Consider the following 11,885-nt stretch of genomic DNA (forward strand, 5'->3'; position numbering starts at 1 on the left):
AACGCCCAGCTGTTCACCTTTAGGGCGTTATCACATTTACAACATTCCTCCTGAGAGGGGAAAATCAAATTCACCTCTCAAGAGTATTTATTGGTGCTAAAAGAGCAGCGTTGTCCTGCAGGTTTATGATTTCTGCTGCTGGTCTTCTCTTACGGTTTTATCTCTTTAAGCACACAAACACATGCTGCCCTGGCTTTAGGCGGAGCAGCTGGGGGCGAGCACGCTGGTGGAGCTTTTCCACTCTGGACTTTATGTGGAGACAAAGCCCCCGCTAATGAGTGTGTGGAAAACATCAGGAGGCTGCATCATGTTGTCATATGTCCATGTCATCATCTTTGCATTTGTATCAACCATAGGCCTATCAGAAGAATGTTAAAGATTTGGTTCTCCAAAATTCTCCCCACTGTTATACCAATTTTCAAGGTTGTCATGTGCACAACAATAACAGAAGTCAGGCTGTTTTCATGAACCATTTGTACACATAGCTACCCTGGAAATCCAGAGTTCTCGCAAGAGCACAATTTGAATTTGCTCAGCGAGTCACTCTGGCATCGAGTAATGATGCTCATTACCCATGCCCTTGTAGCCGAGCTGCACCAATCACATCGGTGTATCTGATATAGGCGGGCCAGAGGCGAGCTAAACAGATGACGACAGCGCTGCGACGTCCAAGTCATTAGTAAACATTGCAAGATGGCTACGGATGAACGGCTTGTTTGAAACGGCTTTGGCCGCTACAATGAACAAGTTAGACTTGGCTTTTTATCTAACAGAGGAACAGAAGACGGCGCTCCAATCCTTCCTTTGCAAGAAGGAGGTTTTTGCTGTTTTGCCAACCGGATACGGCACGAGTTTAATCTACCAGTTAGCTCCGCTGGTAGCTAAGCGTATGGGGCTCTGGATACGTCACCCCATGTGTTGTTGTGATTGGTCGTAGTGTTATCCAATTGCGTGCAGTGAGATTTTCAAATGCATGCTTGGTGCCGCCCCTCGAGTTGGGCCATTTTCAGACGGATTTGGGTCTGGATTTCCAGGTTACCATATAGCTATGAAAAGTAAAGAAAACACAAGACTTTCACCCAGGAAATAGGTGTTTGTTCCTCCTCATTTTGGTGTCTAAACTTCACTCGTCGCCGCATGATGCTCAATTTTTGTCAGCTAAACTCGACTGTAACTCTGCTGAAAGGGCCGTCATCTGGTGGTGCCTGTAGCCGGCCCGCAGTCACCTATTGGCGCCTAATCACATCTACCAACTGCTGCTGATACGACGGAGCTCTGTCAGGGTCTGAGGTTGCTTTCACGCTTGAAAATTGTGGTCCATTTTTAACCGAACCCAGGAGCGTTTTCGTCGGATAGTCGCCGGTTGGTTTGGGGCGGTGTGAAAGCTCGTTCAAACTCTGGTACGCTTGAAAACAGCGCTCTCGGTTCGCTTCTAAGAGCTCTAGAGTTTGCTTCACTTCAGGTGAGAACCCGATCTGACCCAAATACAGAGAGTGATCCAAAAACATAGCATTTGCTAGCCTGCAGCTTCAACCTTGCACACAATTTACAGACTTGTATATGATTTAAGAGATGTTAACTTTCAAATCCTTAAGCTTTTCTGAGCACACATTACTGGTCGTCTGTGTGACATCATCTCTTTTACTCGCTGTCTGTCAGCTGCTCAACATTTTCTCCTTCTGCTTAAATATTAGAAACACTAATGCAAAAAAACTGAAAACAACAAGACGTTAAACATGTGGCGTTGCTCCGTTATTTGTGTTGTTATAAGTGTCGGCGAGTTTCACTCCGACATTCTGTCCAACAGACCAGCGACCATTTCCACCGTGTGTCAAAGACCAAACATTGTAAACAAATGTCAAAGTGCAGTGTCAACGCAAGGCAAACCAGATGAAAAATGCTGCAACTTCACCCCAAATCGCAGTTAACAGTCTACCGAACAGGGACGTCACTAGGATTGAAAGACAGGGGGGGCTTAGCCCCCAGGGTATTTGTAACTTGCGTTTGCAAAATCTTTGCACTCACATGTTTTGTTACTGTATTAGAGCTACACTTAGGTCAACAACCAGTCAAGAAACCAATATGTTAACAAGTAAACAGTGACAGACATCCTCCTCTTCCATTTCTACTCTGTTCCTTTCGTCTTATACTTTAAGATAAAAAAAAAAACCCTGATGCTAATTTCATGACTTTGAAATGCAAATTGGTCACATGAAACAACATCCAAAATGTCCAAAAACTGACAAACAGAGGCCAGACAGCTAATAAGTTGGTAAGTTAAACAAATATGACAAATAGCAGTACAAGATAAAGAAAAAAATAGGCATCACTGCATACTTTATCATGTAAGCTATTGATACGGATCCTATTTAAAGTGGCTACTGTCTAAATACAATAACCTGATGGCGGAAGGAATAAAAGATTTGGAGTAATGATTACTGTATGTAGGATTGCTTTCATTTTATTTTCACGTGTATCTGTGGGCATGTCCTCATCTTTAGCTTAGCCTACATTTAGCAACATCTACAAATGTATTTAATTTATCACAGCCAATGAATGAAGAAAGTTAAATTGGTTAGAATATAGCTAGCCTATATAATAAATATAATGAAATAATTTAGTTTAGGCTATGCATAGTGCCTAGGCCTGCCAACAAATGCTTATTGTTACAAAACAGTCCTTTGACCTATAGACCACTACTGACCTCAATCACACCGGCTCCCTCAGAATCAACTGCCCTGCCAATCTCCTGCTTCTCTCTCTCTCTCTCTGCTGAAATATCTTCCAATATCCATCTCATCTGCTCAATGAATTGAAGGATACACCGGTACAATAGCATTAACAGGGACCCGATGACTTTAGTTTTCAGTGACAACAACATTCTATGGGGATTGATATAGTTTTAGAATATGCCTACTATAGAGATAGGCTATATTATTGGCAATGAATAAAGAGTTGTGATTAACTTGCTAAGTTGACCATTTCTTGTATTTCCCTCGTTCACTCTAGCTAGACTTTAGTTTTCCATAGCAAACCAAAATATCCCCTTTCCTTTACCTCAAGAAAACGTAGCTAAAGGTAAGCAGGTAATTAAAAACAACTTACAATTTCACTCTGTATCACACTAGGTGTAATCAATCTTCCTTTCACCATTAGCGTGTACCGGTGTGTGTGTTTGTGGGGGGGAGGGTGCATAGCGAGTTCAGACCAAAGAGTAGCGATGAGACGAGATGAATCCCCCAGTTACTTGCAACGCGCCGGTCTGCAGCGCTCTGAAAGCTGCCAGTTCACACCAATGCAACGAGACGGTGCGGTGCATCATCTTGATAGCACGACGACTCTCTGTACTTCTGTCTAACTTCGGACTTTTCGGCTTTTTTGTAGCTGGATATATATCATTTGTTGCGTCTAAATATGAATGAGGATAAATCGAATTGTTATTGTTGTTCTTATTATTATTTAGGGGGGCTTAGGGACATTTTGGGGTAGCTTCAGCCCCCCTAAAATAGGCCTAACGACGTCTCTGCTACCGAACTATAGGTGTGAAAGCGCCCTTAGATTGCCTTGTAGGAAAATAATGTTCCCATTCTTAATCCTGCCTAAAGCTCTTAATAAAATGAAAGGTGTTGCCGGTGTATCCTGGCTGAAGACATCTCCCAGATAGATATCTTAAAAGCCTAGATACCACCAGAGTAAAGTGAGAAAATGAACCAACCCTTTGATTATCTTGGATATTGGTGAAAGCCATTATTCTAAGGTCTGAACACGATGCAGCGGGGGGGTTTCTATGGGAGGTCTAAGGACACGAACTGGAGAGCCAAGTCAGTCAACTTGTCTTAAAGAAACAATTATGCAACTCTCTTCTTTTCTCTCTCTGTTGTGTCTTTAGTCTCTGTATCTACTCTCAAAGTCAGACTGTCACTCGGCTCTGAAGCGCTGTTTGCTGCACATCCAAAAGAAACTCACAATGCCAGCGCTTTTACTCCACTATCTCCCATTTGCCAGTTTTCTTTTTGGATGTGGCCAGTTAGAAAACATTCCAAAGACTTGTCTCAATCTGACGTTGTTTGTAACAGAGGGCGAATAAACTGTGTCCAAGCTCCTCCGAGAGCCAGCGACTGTAAACTGTGCCACATGCAGATGGCCGTAAGTGGTGCCATCCATCCCCAGCTGCTGGCAAGAGTCGGTATTGGTGCCCATTACCTCTTAGCTCTGACTGCTCCAACAAGAAGCAGCAGTGAGCTGTTGAGCAGCTGTGGTTGGCTGCAGAAGCTGCCTCCCTCTGAGCTGGCAGCCAGCGGCCGCAGAAAAAAGGGCTTTGTCTGCGAAGGTGGCTGTTAATGTGGGGGGTTCAGGGCTCCTGGCAGTCCGACACCCACCCTGTTGTTTTTTTATTCCATTTCCATCACTACTCAACTAATCTGTTACCTCCAAGTCTTTCTGCCAGGCTGAACCATTTGTACATAAAGCTATGAAAAGTAAAGCACTGTAATTAGTCTGTATTCCACATATTTATTACTGTCAGCAGCACATTGACTGCTGCTGTATAAAGCGTGAATTATATTGGCCGCAGCCCAGCTGGCGCGCGCAAATGTGACGTCATGGAATCGCCGTAACTATTTATACCCGCGCTGGTGGTCGCGACACTAGTTGCAGTCTTCTCCTGAACAGAGGTGGCGCTAATGAGGAAAGGCTACCGACTTTGCTCTTTCTACGGACTAGAAGAAGAAGATAAACAACGGCAGAACTGGCTGCAGCATTGCCGTCAATACATCGATTTGATTCGATGACCTACTTCATCGGATCAAGCCTTTCATTCACCATAAAAGAACTCATCTTAACCAGTAAGTTTACAAGAGAGACTTGCAGTCACTCTGAGAGTCCTGGCCTCCGGTTGCCCAGGAGCTTGTTCATGCTTCTTCTTTCCACTTTGTCACGCGGCGCTGAAAAAAATAGAGTGGTGCGCGACCTCAGCTCGAGCGCTATAAATCCGGGCGTGCCGGCAAGATCTACGTCATGCGCCAGGTTGGGAACAGCCAGTATAATTCACGCTTAAGAGCGTGAAGATCCTCGTAGAGAGGAGGTCGGGAGGGGGGTGTTTGGCTCAGTTAAACAAAGTGAGTTAAAAGAATAGTTCCAACTGTAGTTTTTACATTTCTTTGTGTACAGATTAAACATACGAGTGTTAATCAGTTATCTTTAGAGTTGCTGATAGGTGTCTATTTAGCTTTGGACAGAGTGAGGCTAGCTGTATCCTTCTGCTTTCATTCTATATGCTAAGCTATGCCAACCACGTCTTGATTCCAGCTCCATACTTAACACACAGACATGAGACTAAAATCCATCTTCTCATCTCACTCTTTGAAAGAAATCTAATAGGTTAAACTGTTCCTTTAACAAAACAAGTCTCTTTAAGTTCCTCTTGGACACTTTGTTAGAAAATGAGTTTTGATTTCTTAAATATCCGGTTGTTGATGCTCAAAAGTCTAATGTTTGACTCATTGTAGTTCCAGTTAACATGTCCTTGAGATGTAATCGTTTGTGTACTCAAAGGACCGTTTTCCCATGAAAAGAAACTTGCAGTGAAACACTCTCTCTCACTCTCTCGCTCTCTCTCTCATACACAGACTGGTTCTGTAAACTATCAAACATCGCTCCTAGCCATCAAAGATAATCACTACAAGACCTGAGACTGCTCGTGCCTCTAATGTGTTTAATACAGAGAACTGTGTCCCTCCAACATGATCCAACTCAGCTGTAAAATCCATAACATTTGTAGAACGTGAATGGAGTTTGTGTGCGTTTCTGCTTATGGGTTTCTGTCGGAGGAAAGAATCCATTAAAGCTGCTGTTCCCAACTCTACAGGGTTACAGGATACATCTAAATCCCAGTTCAGACCAAAGGTTCGCAACATGACGAAACCGTTTTAGAACATTGCAGGAAAAGTTGCAGCGGTCTGAACCGGCCCGTCTCGGCTCGACTCAAACCAGCTGATTGGGTCGCTATTTCTATGTTACAAACTGTCCGCTGGCGGAAGTGGCAGAGTTTAAGACGGAGGCTCAACGAGCGCCCACGAACACGGTGTGTGGTGGAGCGAGCTAGAGACTAGTGACTGAATGGAGGCGTTAGAACAAAGCCATGAATCGGAGAAATAAAACGTTTTCTCTGATTTATAACTTGCAATGCAGCTGTAGCAAGTTTCTTACTATCACTAACATTATCCACATTTATATTTAAACGCAACGAATGATATATCCAGCTACAAAAAAGCCTGAAAGTCGGAAGTTAGAACGGAGTACAGAGAGTCCTCTCTATGCAGATGATGCACCGTCTTGTCCGGCAGGTTTCAGAAGACCGCAAACCGGCTTGCAAGTTTCACCTCGTCTTGTCGCGAATATTTGGTCTGAACTGGGCTTAAGAGGTGACAAGATGAGGGGGGGGAAATACATTAACAAGTTATGTATTTTATAGTCTCTATCCTCGACATTCCACTTCCGGGATTTCTCCGTTGGCGACGGAAATTCCGCCGGATTTCACTCATTTAGGACGGATATCCGTTACCTTAAGCTTCCTTTGTGTTGGAATTTTAAACTCCGGTGGATTTGTGAGGACTATGGTTAACTGCTCCTCAGATCTCTGCAGGGTAAATCCAGACAGCTAGCTAGACTATCTGTCCAATCTGAGTTTTCTGTTGCATGACTAAAACTACTTTTGAACGTACACACGTTCCACCAAAATAAGTTCTTTCCCGAGGCTATTTTGCAGAAGCACCGTGGCTCCATCCGGCGCTTAGCACCACCCAAGACGATTGTGATTGGTTTAAAGAAATGCCAGTAAACCAGAGCACATTTTTCTCCCATCCCAGAATGCTGTGTGGACTAGCCAGACCTCCGCAGCGCTGTGGAGGAAGGTCTGGCAAAGCGAGACTATGTATTTTATATTTCTCTCTATTATCATAAAAAACTGGATGATTTTGCTAATCAAACAATCAGAAGAAGTAAGAGTTGCTGTTGATATTCAAAGAAACTAAATTCTATTCATCTCCATTGTTCTGTGGAATAGTAGAAATCTCAGAGACAGATATCTACAAACTAAAGCCAACACAGTCTTTTAATGGACATACCACTAAAAGGAAATTAGGTTTTTGTGATGTAATTTGGTGCTCCAAACCTTTGTTAAGTGACAACTTTGGGGTTTATTTGGACAAAACTAATCCTTCTGCTGCAGCTTGTTCCAAGCCAAACCTCTGTTTAGTTTCTTAAAAAATGGCACATAATTTGTTGGTATGTCACCAGACCAGCTCTGTGTGGGGGCTCCTGAGTGCCCGATGCATGAGCTTAACCTCACCTCTCAGGGTCGAAACCGCTCTCGTCACATTCCCCCCTCTGCGCCATGTGTTCAAGTCTCCGGTGGTCCTCTGTGGCAGCGCAGAACAGTTCCTCCTCTCCACTGAACACGTCTCTTGTTTCCTCTTAACTGGTTCCAGCAGCAGAGCAGTGTTTGTTGTACAGTTGGTAATGATTTAAACAAGCTCAGGGCTTCTCTCCCTTCTCTTCTGCTTTCTCACACCGGCCTTTTCTTCTCGTTCCCGTTCGACTAATCATCATTACAGCGGGGCTGCATTGGAGGGAGAGAGTCGGCAATTTTGCGTTCTCGTTTCCTGAACGTCCTTCCTAAAGCAACTTGTGACGTAAAGCTTGAGATGCTTCTCTGGGGTGTTGATTGTCCTTAGGTCACCTGGGATTTAGCTTCGTCACTAAGTGAGAGGTGCTCCATGTTTGATGGTTTAAAACAGGGCAGAGACACTTCAGAGACGTTATGTTTTATTGACCTTATGCAATCTTAATTTTTTTGGTCATTCCATATCTGCTTCTTTCTCTGAACTTCCTGACCCAAGTATCTCAAAGTTCAGATCGCGTCTGCAATGTTGGCGCACCTCACATCATGGAGGCCGGCTGGTTTAAGCAAGCTGATTGGTTTATTGAGACTGTCCTTTCCCAAAAAACGCTCCCATAGGTTGTTTGTTCAAGCAGCAATTAGGACTTTCACCCAGGAGACTGGGTTCATGTCCCGTTTTTAAATAAAAGGAAACATAGTTTTTTTTTTACTTTACGGAACAAACGGAGCTACGTCACATTCTGCGTCACGTGGTAACCTTCAGGAAGTGAAGTAACTAGTGCTGTCAGTTAAATGCGTTATTAACGTTCTTTTTGGCCTAGCAAACTTTGTAGTTTTTTCACATGCTGTTGCAACAACTAGTAACGTTAGAAAAACTACAACACCACACCGGATCTAGCTAGACCGGAAACTAAACAACAGGCACGCCGCACACACTTGTTTGGGCTTTGCGAGCCGGCCAAAGAGTAGTAGGCTAACGTTACGTATTGAGTGGATGGCGAGCGCGAGACGCCGAAATGGATGCCAATAAGATTCTGAATGGAAAGTTTACTTTTAAAAAGTTGCCAAATTGTTCCATTGACGAGACCAAAGAGATCTGTGTGTTTTGTCGTCGTGAACTGAGCTATCATCGCAGCACGTCCAGTCTGAAATACCACTTGATGGCCAAGCACACAGCTGATGGCCAAGCACACGGCTGATGGCCAAGCACACGGCTGATGGCCAAGCACACGGCTGATGGCCAAGCACACGGCTGATGACCAAGCACACGGCTGATGGCCAAGCACACGGCTGATGGCCAAGCACACGGCTGATGGCCAAGCACACGGCTGATGGCCAAGCACACGGCTGATGCCAATTCTCCACCCCCTCGTCAAAGCCAGGCGACAAAAGCACAAAGCAAGCCGATCCACTTTTCCATGTTGATAAGAGCATTAAAATGAGAAAAAATAATTGAACAAAAAGAAATCTAGGGACATTTAGAAGAGATAAAAATGTGCGATTAATTGCGAGTTAACTATGACATTATTGCGATTAATCGCAATTAAATATTTTTATCATTTGACAGCACTAGAAGTAACGTCTGATTTGAACCCAAACCACACTTTTTTTTATCAACTTAACTAAGTAGTTTTGGTGCCTAAACCTAACCAAACTGGGACCATTTCACATTAACGTGTTTTAAAACTGCGACGTTACCTTCTCTGGTTTAGATATGAGGACGTGAAACACTACTGTGTGTCGTATATCGACAAACCGATATGGTTTGGAGGGCTTGTCGGGTTTTTCATACTCCTGTTTGGAGAAGAAAGAACATGTCAATTATAAGTTTTATAAGAAGTGATAATTGTAATACTTAGAACTGAAAGGGCCCTCCGAGAGCGCAGACCTCCGCCAAGGCCAAATGCCCTATCGCGCAATGTTAACAAAATTTAAAAATAATCCTCCCCGTCATTTGGATCTGCTCCAAGATCTAGAGCATTCTTCCTCAGCCTATGATACACCCTTCCACCAAGTTTCATGAAAATTGGGCCAGTTGTTTTACCATAAACCTGCTGACAGGCCAAACAACAACTGAAACAAACATACCAAACCAGAAAAACACACACACACACACATCTAAGAACGACCCCCGTGCATGTTGACATTCATGCATCCTGGAGTTTGACATTTGATATTGTGAATTGCGGCTATTTTCTTTCTTGCTAAGAATCAATCAATCAATCTTCTCATCAAACTCTCGACAAGAAAGCAAATAAGCGCAAATCCCAAAATGTCAAACTAGTTCTTTAAGACTGGCAATCCAAAGCCTTCAAAGCAGCAGCAGCCCCCTGTTGACCCATCCTTGATCCTTTCTTTAATATACGTCTGACATTTTGTTTCCTGACTTCTAAACATCAAGTGAGGGCAGAAAGAATATGTGAGCTTCTATCGAGCTGAAGACTGGAGGAGAGCATTAGCCCCTACATGGTAAAACACGCACAGGTAGTCGTCAAGTCCAGCATTTGATGTAGACCACTTAAGGTGGGGGAGCTGCTGGGCCATAATCAAACACACACACACACACACACACACACACACACACACACACACACACATACACACAAACACACACACTCACTCACACAGGTATAAAAAATGCCCATGTGTTTCTTGTCTTGTTATGGGCCACATGATACACTTCCCGTCTCAACAGGAAAACTCTCAAACTCTCCTGTAAACCAGCCTCATTAGCCCACTGACCTCTGTGTGTGTGTGTGTGTGTGTGTGTGTGTGTGTGTGTGTGTGTGTGTGTGTGTGTGTGCGTGCGCGTGTGTGTCACACAGGACCGACCCCCAAGGAGGATCCAGTAAGCAGCAGATTCCCCCGCAGCGCTCTACAAATGCTGCTGCACCAAATTGTGAAGTCGAGGATCTGTTTGATGACTTTTGACTGGACTGTACAGAGACAGAGAGATTTAGTATATTGGTTGGTAAATGGGTCATATTTTTATACAGACTACATATATTAAGGGTCATGGATTGCAGTGGAATTGTTAATTTAATTGTTGTAATTGTTACTGTAACAACGTACAGATGGTTGACAAATGGAGGGGAAAAACACAAAGTGTCTCAGTGGGATGTCGTTCCAGCCTCCACAACAGCTTCACTGTTTCTTTTTTGTAGAAAGTGAAACTTTACTGAAGGAAAATTATTCTTCCAAAAATACTCACTCATTCAGTGTTTTGATGGGTGTTCAACCACTTCAAGAATACCTAAACTCGAGAACAACCTAAGGATCCTAAAGTATCTAAATAACTCTAAAACACCCTAAAGGATAGCTAGAACCAACTAAATTAACTTTAAAACACCCTGAACGAAAGCTAAATCAACTTTAATGAAATTTAAAACACGCTAAAGGAAAACTAGATCCACCTAAATGAACTTCAAAACACCCTGAACGATAGGTAGATCCACCTTAATGAACTTCAAAATACCCTGAACGATAGGTAGAACCACCTAAATGAACTTCAAAACACACTAAAGGATAGCTAGAACCACCTAAATGAACTTCAAAACACCCTGAACGATAGGTAGATCCACCTAAATTAATTTAATAACACCCTACAGGATAGCTAGATCCACCTTAAGAACTGTAATACACCCTACAGGATAGCTAGATCCACCTAAATTAACTTTAAAACACACTAAAGGATAGCTAGAACCACCTTAATGACTTTAATAACACCCTAAAGGATAGCAGGATCCACCCAAATTAACTTTAAAACACTTAATGACTGCTAGAACCACCTAGAGATCCTTAAACACCACTTCACTCCACTTCACTTGAACCACCTAATGGATTGCTAGAACCAACCTAAGATCCTAAAGGAATACTAGGACCATCTAAAGAACATACAGTACGTTATTGCTATAACCATCTAACTTAACCCTAGAACCTCGTAAAGGATTGCAGCAACCACCTAAAGATCCTAACGCCCAGTTGAGACCGAAGATTCGCAATGAGACGAAACCTTTGTAGAACAGGTGAATGAAGTGTATGAACGGTTCTGCTTATCGGTTGCTGTCACAGGAAAGCGGTTCCCAACTCTACAGGGTCGCAAGATAAATCTAAAGCCCAGTTCAGACCTGAGATTCGAGATACGAGACAAAAACGCTTTAGAGAGTCCCAGGGAAAAGTTTCGGCGGTCTGAACCGACCCGTCTCAGCTTGACTCAAACCAGCTGATGGTGTCGCTGCGACTCGGCTGTTCGAGTCTCCAGAGGCTGGTTTTACAACGTAAGAGACGTCACCTGTTTCAACAGCCAATAGAGAAGTCAGCTGGTGGAGTCTCCAGAGGCTGGTTTTAGAACGTAAGAGGCGTCTCCTTTTTCAACAACCAATAGAGAAGTCAGCTGATCAGCTGCAAACTGTAAATGAAATGGCTGCCGAAATAGCAGAATTTTCAACATGACATCATGACTTCGCGTAAACATACATGCCCACTT

At 43.4% G+C, this 11,885-nt stretch overlaps 1 protein-coding gene and 1 long non-coding RNA gene across 3 annotated transcripts in view; one reads left to right on the forward strand and one right to left on the reverse strand.

Moving 5' to 3' along the window:
- Positions 1-10,492, forward strand: part of xrcc4 (X-ray repair complementing defective repair in Chinese hamster cells 4) — a 41,026-nt gene extending 30,534 nt beyond the window's left edge. Inside the window, exon 8 of one of the 2 annotated variants that reach the window (XM_031287927.2) lies at positions 10,219-10,492. In XM_031287927.2, the coding sequence (XP_031143787.1) occupies positions 10,219-10,330 (112 nt within the window). In that variant the 3' untranslated portion in view covers positions 10,331-10,492. The remainder of the gene's footprint in view (positions 1-10,218) is intronic. The other variant, XM_031287928.2, reaches the window with a different exon arrangement.
- On the reverse strand, positions 729-8,343 carry LOC116041888. Its single transcript, XR_004103030.2, has 3 exons — positions 8,332-8,343; positions 1,701-1,713; positions 729-897 (listed from the first exon to the last, which is right to left on the reverse strand). It is a non-coding gene; the product is annotated as an uncharacterized LOC116041888 (long non-coding RNA).
- Positions 10,493-11,885: the final 1,393 nt, after the last annotated feature.

The sequence above is a fragment of the Sander lucioperca genome, chromosome 14 (assembly GCF_008315115.2).
Source record: "Sander lucioperca isolate FBNREF2018 chromosome 14, SLUC_FBN_1.2, whole genome shotgun sequence".
NCBI classification, from domain to species: Eukaryota; Metazoa; Chordata; class Actinopteri; order Perciformes; family Percidae; genus Sander; species Sander lucioperca.